Source organism: Saccopteryx leptura, chromosome 9 (genome assembly GCF_036850995.1).
Source record: "Saccopteryx leptura isolate mSacLep1 chromosome 9, mSacLep1_pri_phased_curated, whole genome shotgun sequence".
NCBI lineage: Eukaryota > Metazoa > Chordata > Mammalia > Chiroptera > Emballonuridae > Saccopteryx > Saccopteryx leptura.
Window position 1 is genome coordinate 25,090,053 of NC_089511.1, and position 23,645 is coordinate 25,113,697.

At 42.7% G+C, this 23,645-nt stretch overlaps 1 protein-coding gene across 1 annotated transcript; it reads right to left on the reverse strand.

The window, feature by feature from the left end:
* Positions 1-1,459: 1,459 nt before the first annotated feature.
* On the reverse strand, positions 1,460-21,735 carry TMEM231 (transmembrane protein 231). The gene is made up of 8 exons (XM_066349288.1): positions 21,557-21,735; positions 21,277-21,446; positions 13,314-13,442; positions 12,864-13,007; positions 6,723-6,804; positions 3,968-4,073; positions 2,643-3,626; positions 1,460-2,425 (listed from the first exon to the last, which is right to left on the reverse strand). Exons 1-7 carry the CDS (start codon positions 21,693-21,695, stop codon positions 3,446-3,448), a joined length of 951 nt encoding a protein of 316 aa, XP_066205385.1. The 5' UTR covers positions 21,696-21,735; the 3' UTR covers positions 1,460-2,425; positions 2,643-3,445.
* Between the last annotated feature and the right edge of the window lie 1,910 nt (positions 21,736-23,645).

Below are 23,645 nucleotides of genomic sequence, written 5' to 3' on the forward strand. Positions count from 1 at the left end.
TTTTAAAGAGGAGAGAGAGAGAGAGAGAGAGAGAGAGAGAGAGAGGGAAGGGGGGAGGAGCAGGAAGCATCAACTCCCATATATGCCTTGACCAGGCAAGCCCAGGGTTTCGAACCGGCGACCTCAGCATTTCCAGGTCGACGCTTTATCCACTGCGCCACCACAGGTCAGGCCGAAAAAGGAATCTTAAATTTTGTTCCTCCTCACCTGTGGTGGCATCTTCTCAGCAAAGTGACTTGGGATTCAAACCTGCATCTCAAGTCCTCAACCTCAGCCCTAAGCCAAGTGCAAGGCACCTTGATGCCAAGAGGACCCACACAGTAGTCAAGCTGTGAGAGGCGGAGACACCAGGTGGTCCCCAGGAGCTAGGCCCACTGCTGGCTCTCTCCTCTCCTCCCCTCCCTGCTCTAGCCAAAAGAGCAGCAAGTCTGGATAACTACAGGACACGTTTCAAAAAATAAAGCGGATTTGCATCTCTCCACCCCCCACAGATAACAGAGCACATTTCAGGCATCTGAAAATAATAGACAATCCTGACTCTGGTAATCCGTGGTGGGTTCTAATTCTCTGCTGCTGGAGTACAGATTAGTGCATTCTTTCCAGGATGCGGCTTGGCAAAATGAGTTAAAATCTTTAAGAATGGTCATAAGCTTTTTGAATTAGTAACTCCTTTCTAGGATCTATTTTAAGGAAATAAACCAGCAATAAGGATTTATATACAGGGTTCACAGAAGTGTTGTTTATGACAGGAGAAAAGTTTAGAAACAATACGAAAGATTAGAAAAATATGTACCAGAATGCCAACAGTGGTAACTTCTGGGTAGTGAAATTACAGACAACTTATTTTCTTTAGGTTTTTGTAATTATACATTTCCCCCAATTTAGAACTTCTCTGCTCAGAAAGAAACTTCTCTTTAAAAAAGAGAAAGAAAGACAGGGGAAGATACAGAATTGCTTTATTAACCTTACACGATGGGACTTATGCAGGATTTTAAGAGCCTTACCCGATTCAAACAGAAACTGGATAATCATTTGGCAAAATTAGGGGTCAACTCCAAATACTGAGTAATCATCTCAAACCCTGACTTAGCTATTGGTTACAGCTCAGTTGATAAAATCCTGTATATTTCTCACCCTTTCTACGCAACTACCCTGTGTGATTCAGGTTCAGAAACTACCAACATGTGATCTGTAAATAATATGATATTCACCAGACACAGTTGTAATTTTCCAGCCTGTGGTTTTCACATGCCATGTGGATTCCACCAAAAACTCACATTTACTTGGGGCTGGACCAGGGGACTTTTGCCAAAAAACTAACAAAAGCTCCAAGGTCTTTGGGCAGAGCCCTGGCAAAGCAAGGCTGCTGGTGAGTAACTAGACGTGTGTGTCGCCTCTGCCCTCCCCATTCTTCTCCTTTCCAAATCCTTTCCCCCTAAAAAGCCACATGCAGCCTCCATTTTGACATTTTAATTAGAGAGTTATAAAACATCATGGTTCTTTGTACAAATTTTGCATTAAAATAATTTAACAAAATGCAAAGCAATGTTTATACATCTTTAGCTGTCTCTCCATATTTCATTATCTTTTTGTAACTCAGAACATTCAGCAACCATTTTTCATTTAAATTTCAAAAAAATTTTAGGCAATAAATAAGCAGCCCTAAATTTTCAAAGAAAAATGAGAGGGGCCAGTGTGTTTGAATACTTCAAAATAGCTTTGTTTCCAAAACACGTATTTTGGTCAGCCTGAAAGAAAAGAAAACATGGAAAAGGTGCTTTGGAAATAAGAACTGGGTCTCCGAGGTAGACTGAGGCACACACCCACAAGTGTGTTTGTGAATGGGCATGCAGCATGAGTAAGCATGGGCGTGTCCTCCCAGTACCAATGACACCTCAGCATCATGAAGCAGATCCATCTGTCCTTTGAGGAAGCTACATGTTTTCTCAGGATGAGAACAGAGAATCAGTCTTCTGAGTGTGACAGAGACCCGTTTCAGCACTCTTCTGCACTCACTTACCCATGAGGGTCATCTGGCTGCACTGCTCTTTTGCTATTGGCCAGGCTGGATTGGGCTGCCCGTGCTAGCATCATTTTTCCTCCTCACTGCTCCTTGTGTGTCCTCCCCAAAGCCCCCTGCTCTGATGGGCACCCAGTCCCTCAGTCAAGGGAGATACAAGTAGCTGGGCTTCCCACTAGCCCTCTGAATAAACTCTCTGGTTGTTGGGCAGGGAGCCAATACCAACAACGGGTCCTCTGTCACCCATGTCCTTTTCAGGAAGGGGCAGGGGCTGTTGAGAAGGAGGAGTGGCAAGTGTCCAGGTTGTTGGGTGAGGGCCAGAGAGAAAAAACCTGTTGCTACAATCCTTACTCCCCCCACTGTTGCTGAGAGGATTGTGAATGAAATAGCACCTCTGACTTCAGCCTGCTATTCTAAAGATAGTTCTTTTTAATTAATTAATTTATTTATTTATTTATTTTATTCATTTTAGAGAGGAGAGACAGAGAGAGAGAAGGGGGAGGAGCTGGAAGCATCAACTCCCATATGTGCCTTGACCAGGCAAGCCCAGGGTTTCAAACCGGCGACCTCAGCATTTCCAGGTTGACGCTCTATCCACGGCGCCACCACAGGTCAGGCAAGCCTGCTATTCTAGGGGCACAGACAGAGAGCAAAAGGCGGGGCAAAGAGCCAGCCACAGCAGGGCAGGAGAAAGGGCTTTTCAGCTGAGCGGATGACAGACACTGTCTGTTAGACTGAGGGCAGGTGGGCAGTCCTAGTGTCCTCAAGTTGCCCACCCTCACGTGCGTGCACACATGTTCTTGAGCACTCACGTTCTCTCTCTCCCCTACTCTCTCCAGTGTTCTAGTTACAGGCCTCTCAGTTCTGGAAATCCAAGTTCTGAATGAGAAATTTAGAAGCTCGAGAGTGGAAAGTGCTAGTGATTTGCACATCCATCATGAGAGCCCTGAGAAGAATAAAAAGTGGTTCACAATAGAGGGAAGAAATGCATAGCATGTTTCTCGGTTCAAGAGAGGAAAAGTCTTTGCTTGACAAGAGATGGGACTTTTTCCAACATGTCTAAACTGACTGTGGTTTTCATCGCTTCTTGGTCGTTTGGATCGATAGTAAACTGACTGTAATTTTCTCCTAAAATTCAAGTTTAAGGCGCAAAAATGAAAAAAAAAAAAAAAGCAGGGGGACTAATTATAGCCTTTCAGGAACCCTCAGACCTTTCCACAAACCCGTCTCTGATGATTTTGGTAGGCACTTAGAAGACAGGGAATTATGTAGACAAAAATTAGAACTCTTCTTTGTCTCTGGTAGGAAAAACACACATGCTGACACGTGTCCCTGGGCTCTTTTTCAGGAGCGTCCCAGGATGGCAGTTCCCAGAAGACAATATGAGGTAGGCAGGGTCCTGCTCACACTTCCGTAACGGTCTTCTTATGATAAGTGCTCCTTACACAGTCCTCCATGGGGCACTGCTGTTACAGGGACTGTGGTGACCACCTGATTTAGAAACACAAATCTTTTGATTCTTTCAAACAGCCAGAGGAAGATAAGCAGGATACTGACATACTGGATCCAGGCAAACTTTATAATTTCCCAGAATCCTGGTAGATAAGTATATACAGTTAAGGAGTCTCAGATGACATTTTCTAAATAAATGTTAAATTTTAGATAGGATATGACAAAAATATTTCAAATACCTTAAAGATGAAAGGGATAATAAAAAATTATTAGGACATAAATATGGATGATTCTGACCTAGAAATATTGCTTGTAAAGAAATAGGAACAGGAAATGAATTTTCCCCCCTGCATGAAAGCAGCGTTGTGTGGGACTACAATGCTGAAGCAATCTCCATCTAAGGCTGCCGACATCTGTTTCTTCTTGGGACAAGTGAAGAATCCTTTTTTCTTTTTCGAAACTGAGCTACTGTTAGTTTCTTAACAGAAAGGATATTAAATGACTTCCACAGGGTATCGGATGACAGCATTAATCACAAATGGAGCTTCGGCAGCCCTTCCCACCAGCCAGATGGGGTTGGGGTCAGTCAGGATGGTGGTTACTGCAATACAATCAGGAATTAATCCATAAATGTTCTCTTTGGCAATAGTACATATATACATATACATACATATATATGTATATATGTATATTTTTGAGAGATAGAGAAATGAGAAGCATCAACTTGTAGTTACATCACTTTAGTTGTTCACTGACTGCTTCTCGTATGTGCCTTGACCGAGCGGCTGAAGCAGAGCCAGTGACCCCTTGCTCAAGCTAGTGACCTTGGGCTTCAAGCCAGTGACCTTTGGGCTCACGCCAGTGACCTTGGAATCATGTTGATGATCCTGCACTCAAGCTGGTGACCCCGCACTCAGATTGGCAACCTTGAGGTTTTGAACCTGGGAACTCAGTGTCCCAGCTCAATGCTCTATCCACTGCACCACCACTGGTCAGGCAAGACAATAAAATATTGAGGGCTATGAAATACTCTTTTGACCTCTCAGGCAAATTCTGGACTTCAGAACTCATCTCAAAGAAATGATTCAACAGGAAAGTAAACTTTGAATGTGCAAAGTTGCTCACATATTATTTATTAAAATATTTGTCAAAACACAGTTTTTAAAATGTGGAAACAATCTATGTGTTCCCCCATAATTGTTGAGTGGCTAAGCAAAGGAATGAATACTCTGCTACCACTAAAAATAATACCAATTAGAACTTTGTAGTAGCATGGGAAAATATTTATATTACAAAGTAATATTTATATTACAAAGTAAATAAAATATTTATATTACAAAGTAAATAAAGCCTGAGTAGGTGGTGGTGCAGTGGATACAGTGTTGAGCTAGGACACTGAGGACCCAGGTTTGAAACCCCAAGGTCACCAGCTTGAGCACAGGGTCATTGGCTTGAGTGTGGGGTTGCTAGCTTGAGCATGGGATCACACATGACCCCATGGTCGCTGGCTTGAACCCAAAGTTGCTGGCTTGAGCAAGGGGTCACTGGCTTGCCTGGGGCCCCCCAGTCAAGGCACGTCTGAGAAACAATCAATGAACAACTAAAGTGCTGCAACTACACTGCTCACAAAAATTAAGGGATATTTTATAGCTTCATATTAATTTTGAAATATCCCCTAGTTTTTATGAGCAGTACATAAGCTGATGCTTCTCATCTCTCTCCCTTCCTGTCTATCCCTCTCTCTCACTTGCTAAAAAACAAAACAAAGTAAATAAAAATAAACTGGATCTAAAAGTGTCTCTAAACTATGATAGCAGCTGTACAAAAAACATGATTTGTAGTTTTTTGGTTTAGTTTCAATGTGCTTTAGTTTTCAAATTTCTTTTTTTTTTCCCTAGAGACAGAGAGAGAGAGTCAGAGAGAGGGACAGACAGGGACAGACAGACAGGAATGGAGAGATGAGAAGTATCAATCTTCAGTTTTTTGTTGCGACACCTTAGCTGTTCATTGATTGCTTTCTCATATGTGCCCTGACTGCGGGCCTTCAGCAGACCGAGCAACCCCTTGCTCAAGCCAGCGACCCTGGGTCCAAGCTGATGAGTGGTTTTTTTTTTTGTTTTTTTTTTGCTCAAGCCAGTTGAGCCCGCGCTCAAGCTGGCGACCTTGGGGTCTCGAACCTGGGTTCTCCATATCCCAGTCCGAAGCTTTATCCACTTCACCACCGCCTGGTCAGGCTCAAATTTCTTTACTTTTAGAATAATGCTGTTAGTGTATTACATAAAATCAGGAAGAGCCTGACCAGGCAGTGGCGCAGTGGATAGAGCGTCAGACTGGGATGCGGAGGACCCAGGTTCGAGACCCCAAGGTCGCCAGCTTGAGCGCGGGCTCATCTGGTTTGAGCAAAGCTTGGACCCAAGATCGCTGGCTTGAGTAAAGGGTTACTCAGTCTGCTGAAGTCCCACAATCAAGGCACATATGAGAGGGCAATCAATGAACAACTAAGGTGTCACAACCAAAAACTGATGATTGATGCTTCTCATCTCTCTCCGTTCCTGTCTGTCTGTCCCTATCTATCACTCTCTCTCTGTCTCTGTAAAAAAAAAAAAAAAATAAATAAATAAATAAATATCAGGAAGAAATACTGGAATTGCAGTCTCCCCACTTGTTAAATTTCTGCATGTAGTATCCATGATATCTGGTTGCCAAGCAATACTTTAGGTGCCTTTAGTGAAAAACTCAACCACCAGCCAGCTAAACCAGCCAAGTCAAGCACATGGGATGGCCTGCACCTCACCTCTGTAAGGGACAGACACACTCTGCCCTACAGACAGAACCCTGGGCGCACCCCATCTATTCTAATTCAGTTGCTGATATGGGGTGAGTTACTCGCATTCCCTATTTCCATCTGAAAACTACAGACAGTAACTTGTCTTTGGCTTCTTCTATAAGTGTGCAGAGGAAGCACCTCTGTTAAGCTTACATTTAATAAAAGAAAACCCATCAAACCAGTGGTGGGATAAAGATGGTAATTAATCAGCACTAACCTACTAGATCATAGAAGTCAGGGATAGATAGGGTATGGGTCCTTAGATCAGGAGAAAAATGACAAATCCTGGGTAGCCTGTTTGCCTCCCATTACTGAGCATTCACTGGTTTTGACATTTTCATCATAAGCTTCCAATTCTCTCTCTCCAAAGCCCCCACTAACCTGGAAAGTCCTTAAGAGGCACCTCAATGAAAATTTACTCACCGTTCCTTTCTTGATAGGCAGCAACGATGTGAGTGAGATCATAGTCATGGGCAAAAGGGCTGGTCCCGTTGATGACAGACACCTGGGACACAACAGGAGGACCTGGTGTGAACACGCGAGCAGCTTCTCCTCCGGTCTTTCTATCCTCCTGCCCACCCAGGCTGATGGCAGAGACCACCCTCTTACTCCTGGTGGCCTATTCCAGTATCAATCTCTTCTTCAGGGATGAATAAACTCTCCTGTAGTAATTTATTTACTGCCAATCTTTCCCCTTGTGGGATGGAAACAAGGAGTCAATATACACCTTTTATAGGTTTTAGAGCTATTTATAAAATACTTCTCTCTATTCCAATGGGAGAAATGATTCCTTTAAATTTAAAAAAAAAAGCATATTTTCAATTCCTTTGTCTTTTCCTTGCTCTTCTCTAGATGATCTCTAATTTATCTCTTTTAATTGTAGATTTGGAAATAGAATAAAGTATAAAAATACAAGCACATAATCCTTTGAAGAAGAAAACAACTTCCTGCCCTCTAATATCATATCCCTATTAATATAAACCTTCAAATAAAAGGTACTATGGGTTTGTAGGTGAAGACAGGACTCAGCACTCTGAAGACCCAGAGGAAGCATTAAAAGAATGTTTAGCCTGGCCTGTGATGGCACAGTGAATAAAGCGTCGACCTGTAACGCTGAGGTCACTGGTTCGAAACCCTGGGCTTAGCTGGTCAAGGCACATACAGGAATTGATGCTTCCTGCTCCTCCCCATCTTCTCTATCCCTTCTCTCTCTCTCTCTCTCTCTCTCTCTCTCTTCTCTAAAATGAATAAATAAAATCTTAAAAAAAAATTTTTTTTTAATGTTTTTTTTTAAAAAAAAGGTCCTGGTCCAAGATGGCAACAAAGGAACTTCTTAAACTCACCTCCTCCCCCTGACACACTGACTGAATCTACAGCTACACATTGGAGCAACTCCCTCTGAAAGAAATCCAGAAACTAGTTGAGTGACTCCTACACAGTAAGCAAATGAAAAATTACCCTCATCACCCACTCTGAAATGATCTTAGCACAGCCTCAACTTTTGGGAGCCACTAAGAACAAAGAATGAAGCTTGGACAATGACAGAGGTTTGAGAGTAAAAAAGAGCTCTGGTAGGCTGATTGATAAAATTCATTTCCTATCTAAGACCACTCTGTCAAGATTGGGAGAGGGGGATGTCTTATCTAATGCACCAAACCAACACAGAATCAAGAAAAATGAAGCCCTGGCTGTGTTGCTCAGTGCATGAAGCATCATCCTGGCACACTGAGGCCACGGGTTGGATCCCCAGTAAGAGCATGTATGAGAAGCAAGCAATGAGTACACAACTACATGGAATAATTAAGTGGGACGAGTTGATGCCTCTCTCTTTCTTTCTTTCTAAAATCAATCAATGAAACCTGACCAGGTGGTGGGGCAATGGATACAGCGTCAGCCTGGGATGCTGAGAACCCAGGTTCAAAACCCTGAGGTCGCTGGCTTGAGTGTGGGCTCACCAGCTTGAGTGCGGGATCATAGACATGACCCTATGGTCCCTGGTTTGAACAAGTGGTCACTGGCTTGGCTGAAGCCTCCTAGTCAAGGCATGTCTGAGTAAGCAATCAATGAATAACTAAGGTGTCACAACTATGAGTTGATGTTTCTCATCTCTCTCCCTTCCTTTCTTTCTGTTCTTTTATTTCTCTCACTAAAACAAGCAAACAAACAAAAAATAATAGCAATACTTCCTCAGAAGTGTTCCTTTTAAAAAATAAAATAAAAGAGTAAATACAAACAATTTTTAAATATTTATACATAAAGCCTAACCTGTGGTGGCGCAGGATATAGAGCATTGACCTGGGACGCTGAGATCACCAGTTGGAGGCCCTGGGCTTTCCCCATCAAGGCACAAACGAGAAGCAATCAATGAATAACTAAATTAAAGCAACTATGATCTCATTCTCTCTCTCTCCTACCCTCTCTTTCTAAAATCAATCAAATTTTTTATATAAAAAAAGAAAAATGAAGAAATAAAAGATATGTTTCAAACAAAAGAACAAGATAAAACTCTAGAAATAGACCTTAATAAAATAGAGAGAAGGAATTTATCTGATACAGTTCAAAATATCAGTCACAAAGATGCTCACTGAAGGCAGGAGAACACTGTATGAACTAAGTTAAAAAGGACACTGTAAGAAAATCACAGGTAAATATTCCTGATGAACACAGATGCAAAAGTCCAGCCAACTGCCTGACCAGGCGGTGGCGCAATGGATAGAGCGACGGACTGGGATGCAGAAGGACCCAGGTTCGAGACGCTGAGGTCACCAGCTTGAGCGCAGGCTCATCTGGTTTAAGCAGAGGCTCACCAGCTTGGACCCAAGGTCGCTGGCTCAAGCAAGGGGTTACTCGGTCTGCTGAAGGCCCACGGTTAAGGCACATATGAGAAAGCAATCAATGAACAACTAAGGTGTCAACATGAAAAACTGATGATTGATGCTTCTCATCTCTCTCTGTTCCTGTCTGTCTGTCCCTGTCTATCCCTCTCTCTGAATCTCTCTCTCTCTATCTCTATTTAAAAAAAAAAAATCCAGCCGACTAAGACTATGGTGCAATGAAAATAGACGAACCGAGCATATACCATACTATGGTAGGTGAAGATGCATTGAGAGATTCCGAAACCACCAAACTGACCCCAGATATCTTAGCTGAGCAATAAGCTACTGTTGAAGGCTCAGAGCCAAAGATTCCGAAACCACGGAAGCCCTGACCCCTGATATCTTAGCTGAGCAATAAGCTGCTGTTGAAGGCTCAGAGCCAAAGTATTGGGTCAAGAACAAGAAAGCAGTGGAACTTGAAACCATGTCAACATAATAAATTAAAAATAAAGAAAAGAATAGGGAGAAAAGCCTTTACTGCTGTTTACTCTTTTTCAAATGTTCTGTAGGATATGCTTCAGGAAACTTCCAGACCAGCTGGAAAAAAAAAGGGACAAAGCCTTGACCAGGTAGCTCAGTTGGTTAGAGCATCATCCCGATATGCCAAGGTTGTGGGTTCAATTCCTGGTCAGGCAACATGCAAGAATCAACCAATGAATGTATAAATAAGTGGAAAACAAATTGATGTTTCTCTGTCTTTCTCCCCCATCTCCTCTCTCTCTAAAACAATTAAAAAAAAAACATTCAAAGCAACAGTTTGAAATGAAAATAAAGCTTCACTACAATGAAGGACTGAATGTTAAATTAGCTAGACAATTAATTTCTAAAGACTAATATGATAGTAAGATGAAGAAATATCAGACACTGCAACTCGAGGAAGTATGAATAGAGAAGAATCAAATCAAGGATCTACAACAGGTGACTAACTACAAAACAAATCACAGAGTTCACAGAGGGAATCTGTCCAACACTGTAACTGATACAAACCCTGTTACTATATTATATAGTTGTCTACAGTTCATGAATTAAGTACTGAAATGTATCCCAGTTATTATGTTGCCAAGAATTCAATAACTTTAGAGACAAGTATTTTTGTGCCTAGTACTTCACTACAATACAGCATGATATCATCAGTTCAAAACTGCATTAAACAGACAGATATCAGTGGAACAGAATACAAAATCTAGAAATAAAGCCACCAGTATACAGTCAGTTCATTTATGACAAAGAATCCAAGAATACAATAGGGAAAGGACAGTCTCTTCAATAAATGGTGTTATGAAAACTGGACAGTCACATGGAAAAGAATGAAACTGGATCCCTATCTTACACTATACACACAAATCAATTCAAAATACAGTGTGTCCGTAAAGTCATGGTGCACTTTTGACCGGTCACAGGAAAGCAACAAAAGACAATAGAAATGTGAAATCTGCACCAAATAAAAGGAAAACCCTCCATTTCTGTAGGATGATGTGGCAGCATGTACGCATGCGCAGATGATGACGTAACACCGTGTATACAGCGGAGCAGCCCACGGCCATGCCAATCGAAATGTGGACGGTACAGAGGAAAGGTCAGTGTGTTCTGTGGCTCGCTAAATTTGAATCCATGACCAAAGTGCAACGTGAATATCGGCGCGTTTATAACGAAGTGCCACCACATAGGAATAGCATTACTCAGTGGGATAAGCAGTTAAAGGAAACCAGCAGTTTGGTGGAGAAACCCCGTTCTTGGTAGGCCATCAGTCAGTGATGAGTCTGTAGAGGCTATACGGGATAGCTACCTAAGGAGCCCTAAAAAAATCTGTGCGTGAGACCACATCGAACTGCACTGAATAGGTATGAAACTGGGAGAGTTTTCCTTTTATTTGGTGATTTCACATTTCTATCGTCTTTTGTTGCTTTCCTGTGACTGGTCAAAAGTGCACCATGACTTTATGGACACACTGTAGATTAAATTTAATTTAGGACCTGAAACTGTAAAACTCCTAGAAGAAAACATAGAGGGTATGCTCCTTGACATCAGTCTTGGCAATAATTTTTTGGAATTGACACTGAAAGTACAAGCAACAAAAGCAAAAACAGTAAGTGGGACTATGCCAAACTAAAAAGCTTCTTCACAGCAAAGGAAACCACCAACAAACTGAAGAGGCAACTTGCAGAATGGGAGAAAATATTAGCAAATAATGTATATGATAAGGGGTTAATATCCAAAATAAATGAGAGAAAAAAAACACCCTTACACACTCAACAGCAAAACAAACAAACAAAACAACAACAAAAACCCCGATTTAAAAAATGGGCAGAGGATCCGAATAGTATTTTTCCAAAGAAGACATACAGATAGTCACAGATGCATGAAAAGGTGCTCAACATCACTAATCATCAGGGAGATGCAAATCAAAGCCATGATGAGGTATCACCTAAGAGCTGCTACCGAGCAGAAAAGTGCTGGCAAGGATATGAGGAAACGGGAATGCTTGTTCACTGTTGGTGAGAATGTAAACTGGTGCAGCCACTATAGAAGAAGTATGGAGGTTCCTCAAAAAATTAAAACTAGAACTACTATATGATCCTGAAATCCCACTTCTGGGTGTATACCCAAAGGGAATGAAAACAGGATATTAAAAAGGTATCTGCATCCCCCATGTTCACTGCAGCATCACTTACAATAGCCAAGATGGAAAAAACCTAAGTGTCTGTCAATGGACGAATGATAAAGAAGATGCGATAGATATAGCATACACACACACACACACACACACACATATGTATGTATACACAGATACACATACATACTATACATACCATGGCATCTCTCTCAATATATATACTCATATATGAAAAGAGAGGGAAATCCTACCATTTACAACAACATGGATGAACCCTGAAGGCATTGTGCTAACTGAAAAATGAGATAAAAGTATAGATGTCAGTGCTTTTACTGCTGGGGAAGACAGCAAATAAACTGAAAACATATCTTTAGTATTTCAGGCGGAAGTAACAAAGAAAATCTAGATGAGGGATGATGAGAGAGGGGAATGTTATTTTAGAAAGAAGTGTCAGCAAAGGACTGTGTTCAGGGACATTTGAACAGGGAACTGAATGGAGTAGCAGAATAAGCTATGTGGCTCCTCGGCCAAAGGGAAAAGCAAGTGCAAAAGCCCTGAGGCAGCCACTGTGTGGGTTTGAAGAACTGCATCAAGACCTGTATGACTAGAAAGGAACAAGGGGGACAATGACAGGACAAGCGGCTGTAGTGCCGAGAAATGGCAGGGTAGGCATCTCCTGAGGTTGCCATGCTGATTAAATGAGATGATATAGTCAAACCTCTTAACCCAGGACTGACATATAGCATGAGCTCAATAATTAGTCATATTATTTTTGAAATGTTTTACATGAAGTGAAAAAGATCACTTGGAATATGGTGTGTTATGTATCCAAGAGCAATAAACAATTTGGTTCTTAGATAAGAACAAAGATTTTTTTTCTTTCTATCTAGATGTAAATATAGGCACATTTGTCTCCATCTTTTGAAAGAATTCATGACAGGAATTCCTCAGAAACCCTCTTCTGTGACTCTACAAAGAAATGCTATTTCCAACTTCCATTTCTCCGTCTTCAAAGAACTGGTAAACACTAACATATAGAAACAAGAGATGGACAAGAAGTAGTAGCATCCTTACGTTGTATCGCACATCTAGGCCATTGCAGTGTAGGGGCTGCTTCTGCTGCAGCCTCAGGTCTCCATTCACGTATAACTGGGACCCTGGAACAGTGAAGGAGGACTGGAGAAATGCCATGCTCTGCATCACGAATGTTGACATCCTCTGAAATCATTAGAGGGAGAGACAACACCAATTTCAGTCAGATCTTAAGGGCTCTGGGTTCTAAGTGTCACCTATCTGTGCTGGAGCCTAACGGTCCCTCACATACTTGGCTTAGCCATGCGGGAAGCGCTCTACCCAGAACTCTCTGAGCTGTTAATAGCTTATATAAGTTAATATGGCCCTCTTGAAAAACATTTGATCCAGGTTAAACCCCAAACTACACCTCAGAAAAGAAATCAGAAAGAGGACTCTGTTCTATGAAAAGACAAGAGGGAGAGGACAGGCTTCCCTCAGGAATGGACTCACATGCAGTTGGTAGGAGAAAGTCAAGATGAGCTGCACACCGAGAACATGCTCCGTGGACTGCAGGGGAAGCTCCAGTCTAAAATGCAACACGTCCATTTTCCCATCCTGGTTCCTGTCTTCTTCTCTAGTCTAGAAAACCCAAAGAGGGCAGTGACCCTGGTCCTTACTAGGTCAGGAAGAATCCATATCACTGTGGTATATACACAATGACCCACTGTTCCGCTACACACAGGGATTATCTCCCTCATCCAAAAAAAAGAGAGAGAAAAATAAATACATATAAGAGGATAAATATCAAATATCATCTTTGTGATTCTCAAATATTCAAGGGTCAAATTGAACTGAGAACTTAAAGTGGAAATAACAACAATAAACATCCGAATGGCATTTTTCTTTTTCAGTTGTCTCATTTTATTCTTTTTTTGTTTGTTTGTTTTGTTCCTGCCATCTTCCGAGTTTGTATAGAAAATTTAAATAGCACAGCAGAACTGTCTTCTACTTGTCTAGAAAAGAAACTAATACTAATTATTATCCATTCCCCAGAGTCAGCAGAAAAAAAACAAACAAGCTCTATTTATAAAGCCTTTAACCACAAATGTCTTTGCTTCAGATTCTCGATGTTAGACCTCATCTCATTATTGTCAGGACTTTAAAGGCTAGTGCATCTTTTAGTACCAATCAATAAAATGAAAATGGAAGCTCTGGAAAATCAGTAAAGCAACTGAAACTATACAGGTACTTTATAAATTATGGACGTGAAAGGAGGGGAAACAGACATTAGGAGGGAAAAAGACAAATTACAGCTCATAAGAAACACCAGTATCCAGCCTTGTCATCCGTGGTCTTGCCTCAGAGTGATCCTAAAACGGCCCGCAGGAAAGGACGGTTATTGCAATGTTGCTGACATGATTCCTCACACAATGCTGGGCCTTATTCCTCCAGCCTATCCTTCCCCAGCCTAGGTTCCCAGGATTTTACTACAGTGTATCAACATTCCCATCTGAATTCTCCTGATTCAGCTACTGATTCATCTTTCTTTCTACCAACACCATTATGCATTTGTTTTTTCAGGCTAATAAGGTCATTTAAAATGGAGATATCTGTTTTCAGAAACTTTCAATGGTTTCTTTCCTTCTAAACAATAATGTCCTTTTCCTAGTCCTTGTTATAGAGAAACCCCTCTCTTCTGTTGGATACTATTGTCTCTGTGTTGTTCCATCAGCTTTACAGGTACAGGGGAGGGATATCTGTTACCAGAGCCGAGGATCAAATTACTGAGGCAATTATGTATTAGTAATTATGATTAGGATAGAAAAGAGACTCCTTCTGGTTCTGTGAATCTTCTCCAGTTGGTATCTAGGAAGACTTGGAAAACAGGTTAACTCTGTGGAGTGGATATATGCCTTCTGGATCCTTAGGGTTAAACAGGAAGAACACGATTAAATGTCTCAACTTGCAAGATAGGATCACTGCGAGAGGGAATTGCCAGGATAATACAGACTCCAAAAAAGTGTGGGAGGGAAGAAAAGCAATTCACTTTATCTTTAAAGTCTAGCTTGACCTGTGGTGGCACAATGAGTAGAGCACTGACCTAGAACACTGAGGTCGCTAGTTTGAACCTCTGGGGCTCACTGTTCAAAGCACTTATGACAAGCAACCAATGAATAGATAGACTCCCACGTGTGCCCCGACCAGGATTCACCCAGCAACCCCCGTCTGGGGCCAGTGCTTGAATCAACTGAGCTATCCTCAGTACTCGGGCCCATGCTTGAACTAATTGAGCCACTGGCTGAAAAAAAAAAGAGAGAGAGAGAGAAGGGGAGAGGGAGGGAAAGAAATGCAGATAATTGTTTCTCATGTGTGTCCTGACACGGGAAGAACCTGGGACATCTGCACATCGGGCAAATGTTCTATCCACTGAGCAAACAGGCCAAGGCCTAATAAAATCTTTAAAAAATAGTAAGTGTTAAGGTAAGCAGAGCAAGCATTATCCCCAATGTATAGATGAGAAAATCAAGGCTCAGGGAGGTGAATGGATTTATTGGTACTAATGGTACTAATTGGTACTAATTTATTGTCACTAATGGTAAAGACGGGATCTGAAACCACACTTTGACTTCAAATAATGGGTTTTTCCAGGGCTAAAATGTCCAAAGTAAAACAAAAACCCAAAACAATTCAAGAATATGCTGAATAAGACAACAATTTTGCAAGAGCCAGTGTGAAAAGTATGCGTGGAAGTCTGTATACTTGTTTGTGCACACACCTTTACTCCAAGCTCAGAGAGGACAGATCTGGCCTGGCATAGGACCACAATTCATGACTCCTCGTTAAAGTCATTCATTAATCTGTCAAGTATATTTTAAGGGCCTACTATGTGCCAGACACTATTTCAGTTGGTAGGAATATAATGGCAAACAAAATAGACCAAGTCCTCCCTCCCCCCAATGCAGCTTACATCACCAGCCAGGGAGGCAGACAATAAATTGATAAAGAAGGAAATACATACCAATATTAGGCAATGATAATGCCTCTTGAATCTTCCCTTACCCACTCTGCATTTAGCTCTTAGGAGTTAAAATAATATTTTACTATCTTATTATTTTGTCAATTATACCTCAGTAAAGCTGAAAACAACAACAGTGTCTTACTACTGTCCCTGGGTTTTCTTTCAAGTTGCTGATGTCCCTCCTGCAATGTCTAGTGCTGGCACTTTTGATGTTTGCACATGTGTAGGCAATGACCTATGCCAACCCTGTCCCCTGGTCAACAGCTATCATAAGATACCATAGATAGGAAGGCACATTCTGATTTTGGAGATGTAAAAAAATAAGGTGTCTCAGCCACATGGACTCTCCACTCACCTTCCTGCATCCTCCTAGAGTCCTCAGCAGCCCTATTCTCTGGCTCCACAGATGCCTTAAAAAACCAAGTCATTCACTGAGGGAAAAGGCCTATCTATGCTTTTTTTCTTCTCTAATTGAAACAAAAAACTCGACTATTAAAGCATTAAAAACATAGGGATTTTAGAGACGCTGTCTAGAGTGAGCTGACCAAAGCAGAAACAAGGTCATTTCGTATTTCTGAGGCGTTTTTCCCAAATTAGCCACAGAAAAGCCACCATCCAGTGTTTGATCAAAACTTCATCTAAAACCACTAGTTCCTTGGCTTCTTGGGCAATTTCTCAGATGGGTTGTGGTCACTCGAGGTTTATGTTCAGAGTTAGAAAAGTAAAGTATAAATAATTTGCTGCAATAAGGGTTAAGAGTATAATATACGGAATAAGAAGTCCTTGACGCCCTGGCCAGCTGGCATAGTGGTAGAGCGTCAGCCCGGCATGTGGAAATCCCGGGTTTGATTCCCAGTCAGGGTTCACAGGAGAAGCGCCCATCTGCTTCTCCATCCTTCCCCCTCTCCTTCCTCTCTCTCTCTCTCTTCCCCTCCCGCAGCCAAGGCTCCTTTGGAGCAAAGTTGGCCCGGGCATTGAGGAGGGGTCCATAGCCTCCGCTTCAGGCGCTAGAATGGCTTTGGCAGCAAAAGAGCAGCGCCCCAGATGGGCAGAGCCTCGCCCCCTGGTGGGCATGCTGGGTGGATCCCAGTCCGGCACATGCGGGAGTCTGATTGCCTGCTTCTAACTTTGGAAAAATACCAAAAAAAAATTAAAAAATAAAAATCCTTGAGCTCAGCCAGGGAGAAGCAAATCGGTCAGTGAGAAAGACTGCAGATGACAAGGACATAAATTATGTATAGACACCAACCTAGAATGGAGGGGGGAAAAAAAAAAAACAGAAAAATGAGCTTTGGTTTTGAGTATAAAATCATCCAGTATTAAAGAGTATCAATAGTTCTGGGCACCATAAAATAAGAGGTGGTTTTGCAGATTTAAAATTGGAACACTGCCTGGCTTGTGGTGGTGCAGTGGTCAAAGCGACAACCTGGAATGCTGAGGTCGTGGGTTCGAAACCCTGGGCTTTCTGTGTCAAAGGCACACAAGACAAGCAATCAACAAGCAACTAATTATAAGTTGATACTTCTCACTCCCCCTTGCTCCCTCTCTCTGTAACATCAATAAATATAACATTAAAAAAAAAATAAAAATGGCCCTGGCCGGTTGGCTCAGCGGTAGAGTGTCGGCCTGGCATGCGGGGGACCCGGGTTCGATTCCTGGCCAGGGCACATAGGAGAAGCGCCCATTTGCATCTCCACCCCCCCCCCTCCTTCCTCTCTGTCTCTCTCTTCCCCTCCCGCAGCCAAGGCTCCATTGGAGCAAAGATGGCCCAGGCGCTGGGGATGGCTCCTTGGCCTCTGCCCCAGGCGCTAGAGTGGCTCTGGTCGAGGCAGAGCGACGCCCCGGAGGGGCAGAGCATCGCCCCCTGGTGGGCAGAGCCTCGCCCCTGGTGGGCGTGCTGGGTGGATCCCGGTCGGGCGCCTGCGGGAGTCTGTCTGACTGTCTCTCCCCGTTTCCAGCTTCGGAAAAATACATAAAAAATAAAATAAAATAAAATAAAAAAATAAAAATGAGCCTGACCAGGCAGTGGCGCAGTGGATAGAGTGTCAGACTGGAATGTGGAAGACCTAGGTTCGAGACCCCGAGGTCGCCAGCTTGAGCGTGGGCTCATCTGGTTTGAGCAAAAAGCTCACCAGCTTAGACCCAAGGTTGCTGGCTCAAGCAAGGGGTCACTCGGTCTGCTGAAGGCCCGGGTCAAGGCACATATGAGAAAGCAATCAATCAAGAAACTGATAATTGATGCTTCTCATCTCTCTCCATTCTTGTCTGTCCCTATCTAACCCTCTCTCTGACTCTCTCTCTGTCCCTGTAAAAATAAATAAGTAAATAAATAAAAATGAAAAATAAATTTGTAAAATAAAATTGGAACACACACACAACCGGAAGCAGGGGGAACACAGGCAATGCTTTCACAGTAGTTTCTGGTTACAGAGATAAGAGAGAGGCTAAGTAGCAGACCAATGGGGAGTCAATCATCTGTGGTAGATTAACAAGTAAAAAGAACAAAATAAATAAAACAATATTATTAGGATTATTTTAAGTTTTCATGATTATTTCTTAAACTCAGGTAATCAGAGATGATGATTGAAAATAATATACAAATGTATACAACACCCAAAAACAACAACAACAAAAACCAACTGCTATTCAACATTTAAAAGTCAGAGATGCTAAACTCAAGTACAAATACCAAGTTAAATGTTAGTTTGTTTGTTTGGAATATAAAACCTTTTGTTTCCATTTTCAGAAAGGAATGATATGTACATGGAAGGTAAGAATACCTCCATACTGGCCTCTCATTCACAGTCATCCTTCCTCAGAAGTATTATAATTTCAAATAAGAATATAAATGGGCAACATAGTCCTGGCAGTGGCTCAGTGGATAAAGCATCTACCCAGTGTATGGACGTCCCGGGTTCCATTCCAGTTGGGGCACACAGAATAAGTGACATCTGCTTATTCTTCTCTTTTCGCCTGCTTCCCCTCCCTCAGCCAGTGGCTTGATTGGTTCCAGCATGCCCCCCCCTGAGAGAGGGGTGAGGATATAGCTCTGTCCAGCAACAGTTTCAGGTGCTAAAAATAGCTTGGGACTCCACCATCAGCCCCAGATCGGGTTGCCAGGTGGATCCCCGTTGGGGGCCATGCAGGAGTCTGCCTATTTCCCCTCCTCTCACCAAAAAAAAAAGGGGGGGCAACATATCATGATTAATGAGATCTTATTGAAAGAAATTTGTCGCCTGACCAGGTGGTGGCACAGTGGATAGAGCGTTGGACTGGGATGTGGAGGACCCAGGTTCGAGACCCCGAGATTGCCAGCTTGAGTGCGGGCTCATCTGGTTTGAGCAAAGCTCACCAGCTTGGACCTAAGGTAGCTGGCTCAAGCAAGGGGTTACTCGGTCTGCTGAAGGCCCGTGGTCAAAGCACATATGAGAAAGCAATCAATGAACAACTAAGGTTTCGCAACAAAAAACTGATGATTGATACTTCTCATCTCTCTCCTTTCCTGTCTGTCTGTCCCTATCTATCCCTCTCTCTGACTCTCTCTGTAAAAAAAAAAAAAAAAAAAAAGAAATTTGTCTTCTATTCCAGTTCAATTTAAACATCCTCATCACTTAAAGACTGGGAGAGTTCAACAATGTTTGTTACAAAACCCAGCAGACTTCCATCCCCATAGCAAATGTTTTCATCTTATTTCAGGCATTCTCTATTGATTTCCCACAAATGGAGATAAAATATTTAGTTTTCTTCTTCCTCCCCACCAACCTCCAACACACACACACTCCCAATCCCACCAATAGAGTTACACTCTCATTTGACTATGTAAATCCTATTCACAACGGATTACTTTTCCCACTTTTTCTTTCTTTTTTATTTCAATGGAGTTACTTATTTTATATACTTGATTAGTTTTGTATGTACTTATGCAATTTCAACAGCTTCTATTGAAATTCCTCACAATGTGATGTTTATTCAAAATCTGTTCACTGTAATATTCTAATAGTGAAAACAAATCAAATATCTACCAACAGGGAACTGATTAAATCCACTACAGTTATTCATATCATGAAATATCTTGTAGATCTTAAAGAGCATAAGGCTGGGCCTGACCAGGTGGTGGCGCAGCGGATAGAGCATCGAACTGGGATGCCGAAGACCCAGGTTCGAGACCCTGAGGTCGCCAGCTTGAGCACGGGCTCATCTGGTTTGAGCAAAAGCTCACCAGCTTGGACCCAAGGTCGCTGGCTCCAGCAAGGGGTTACTCGGTCTGCTGAAGGCCCGCAGTCAAGGCACATATGAGAAAGCAATCAATGAACAACTAAGGTGTCCCAATGCGCAATGAAAAACTAATAATTGATGCTTCTCATCTCTCCGTTCCTGTCTGTCTGTCCCTGTCTATCCCTCTCTCTGACTCTCTCTCTCTGTCTCTGTAAAAAAGAAAAAAAAAGAAAAAAAAAAGAGCATAAGGCTGGTTAACAAGTATTGATACATGTACCAAACTGAGTCTTTAATTTTATCTCATTATATACACTGGTAACTGTAATATTTGACAATAAGCATGCACTTTAATAAATCATAAGTATATAAGAAAATTTAACCTTTAAAAAGTATTCTGAATCACATTTTGTTTGTAGTTATTCATATAACTAATCAGATTTTTTTTTTTCATTTTATTTTAGTAGCTGAAAAAAAGTCTTGATTTTTTTTTTTTTCCAGCTACACAAATTTGGCTTGCAGGCCAATCAACTCAGAGATGTTGACAGAGATTCAACTTCAGAAGGAAGACCAGAATTTTCATACTTCTAAAGGAAAATGTTTTCAAAAAATGAGCGGGAAGGGGGTGCCTGTAAAGGAAGCACTCACTTCTCTGAACCAAATATTAATACTAAACTACTGACAGTAAAATGCTTCACTTTCCATCCTGGACAGCTGCAGGATAGAACAACATCTAATGGGACAGCCCAGAGAGGAGGAAGGGCCACTCGGGACAGGTCGCTTAACCAATCAGGGCCTGGGCGACCCGGTGTCAAGTTTGCATAAAAATGCCTGCTCTTTCCGTTCCTAGTGTCTAGATGCACAATTGCAGCGACACTATGGGGTTGTAACAAGGACACCGCTCGTCCTTCACGACTCGTAAGGGAACTTTCGTGACCACAGGCTGCCGCGGGCTCCGGGGCTCTGGGTCTGGAAGCACACGCGACAGCAGTGGCTAACTTTCTCGGCGCTGTGGACAGCTTGGGGAAGTCGAATGAAACAAGAGCTTTTCTCCCCCAGGAAGTTAAACTTACGTTCCGGCGCCTGAGCCTGTGAACACAACTTACCGTGGGTTCGCAAACCCTTAAGCCCTAAGCTGGCTCCCCCGGGCCGGGCCGGCCGGGCCGGCCGGGCCGGGCGGCTCGCCCCTCCCTCCCCCTGCCCAGTTGAGTGGGCAGCTAGGCCCAGGCAGGGACCACGCACCGAAACGAGCGGGACGCGCAGGTGATCCCCCTGCAACCGGTTGAAGGCAGGGAACGTGCTCCAGGCGAGGAACCCGCCGGGCTCGGGCCCCAGCAGGGCCAGGAGCAGCACCTGGTGCTGGAAGCGCACGGTGGGCTGCTCCTCGTAGCTGCTCCGCTTCAGCCAAAACCCTGAGGTACAGAAAAGAGGGCGGGAAGGCGGTGGGGAGAACGTCAGGAGAACGGCGCGCAAGCAGCGGGCCCGGGGGGCTGTGGCGCGCACCGACCGGGGGCAGGCTCACCGTGGCTCCGGAAAGCCACCAGCAGCGGCGGGATGTACGTGAGCGCGGTGGCCAGCAGCAGGAACAGCGCGGCCTTGGAGCAGAGGCCCGCGCGGTAGCCGCGCTCGACTGGGTGGGAGAAAAGCTCGTAGAGCGCCATGAACGTAGCAGACGCATCCCAGACCCGTTCGCGGTTGGGGAGGGACGAGCAAGTTTGGCTTGTCCTGGTTGCCATAGCCTTGGTCTCCACGGCAACCGACAACGCAAGGATGGGAACCAATAGCAGGGCCTTGGTAGGGGTGGAGCTAATGAGGGGTGGTGCCCATTGGGACCAGCGTCCTCGCTTTACAGGTTACGTGCGTTTCTTCAGAGGGTGAGTGTAAAGACGTTATTTCTGTGCACCAAAATCGTAGCTATCGTGTTAATATTTGTGTAAAATAAGATTTTCATAAACTTACCTATTCATAAATACCTATTCTTGTGTCTTTCATTAAGTATGAATCAATGGTTCTTAAGTTCAACCAGTCTCGGCACACTCTACATTGGACACAACATAAATAAATATGTGCGTGGCCTTGGACCTGGTCCTGGAATAAGACCAAACTAAGGTCTCTTTGTTTTCAGATTTTCTATTTCTTTCACTATATTCCATAGCAGCACAGACACAAATCTCCCGGTTCTTCATGGGATAAAGAATAATTACTTAGTTCTCTCTGTTATACTTTGTTACCCTGTATTGGGTACAAGCTTGGCTACCAGTTTTAGGGGCAGCTGTGGTCCTCCCCAAAGATAACACTGGCTTATCACTGAATTGAATGCTCCTGCCCCCTGCCCCAAACCAATATGTCAGACATAGCAGAAGGATTTTCTTTTCTTCCCTTCTTCCCTTCTTTCCCCCCTCCCTTCCTCTCTTTCTTTCATTTAAACCATGGTTCACCTCCAAGTGCATCAAAATGCCCTGAAGGGTCACATTATAGCGCCAAGACACAGTGTGAGGTTTGTGTTCATAGTAAGAGCCCAGTAGTTGATACCTTATTATTTTTTAATTGATTATAGAGAGACAGAGAAAGGAAGGGAGAAAGAGAGAGAGACTCACTTGTTCCACCCAGCTGTGTGTGCATTCACTGGTTACCTCATGTATGTGACTGGAAATCGAACCTGCAACCTTGGTGTTTCTGGATGATGCTCTAATTGACTGAGCTAACTGGCTAGGGTTTGATACACTTATTTTGAAGGCAACCTATAAGTGGCTTTTAGATAAAGAGAACAGTCAAGATTCTAACAGACAAAAAGAGAGAGCACAAAACCTGCCTATCTGGAAAAACTATCCAGGGTCCTTACCACAGTCCAAGATGACAGTGTCATCAACCAAAAAATGCTTTTGACACCCTGTCCAGTACTACTCATTCTTGCTTTAAAGCTGTTATGGGGTGGCCACATAACTCTTAAATACAGCAATTACATTACTTAAATCTTATGTTCTGACACTATATTGTATTTATGCTTTAAGTGGATGACTTTCATTTATTTAACCATTCAAATAAGATTCAAGAATAGATGGTTCTAGTGTCATCGTCTGCTCTGAGGAAAAAGATGTTTGCCTTCAAAGCACCTTTTTTTTTTTTTTTTTTTAAAGCAGAAGGAAACACATATTGTGGCTAGTGTTAGCTTACTTAGTCACCGCTGAAACAAAGAGGTGACTACTAAGAATTTAGGTGTATGAAGTGCTCCAGGCTCCTTTGAGATGCTATGAGCTTTGCAAAACTATTTAACAATAATGGCTACTAATATTTACTCTTTCATGTCATGATTTGAGGAAGCTATTCTTTGTAGTTTTATTTCAATTATTTAAGACAGACATTAGATTTTTTTTTAAATGCTGAAGATCTGTGCATACTGTGTCATTTTCACTCATTCATGACTAAGAACTGACTTTTCTGTTGCTATATTCATAATTACTTCCTGTGACATACAATTTACCACCCGGGACAAAAAAGTGTTGTCTTAAAACTACACATTTTAATCATGTTCTATCCCATTCTAGAAGCTCTCACTAAGGGTCTTTTGAATCAGTATAGATCTCTGGAATGTTTTCTTCATGGCTTTCCAA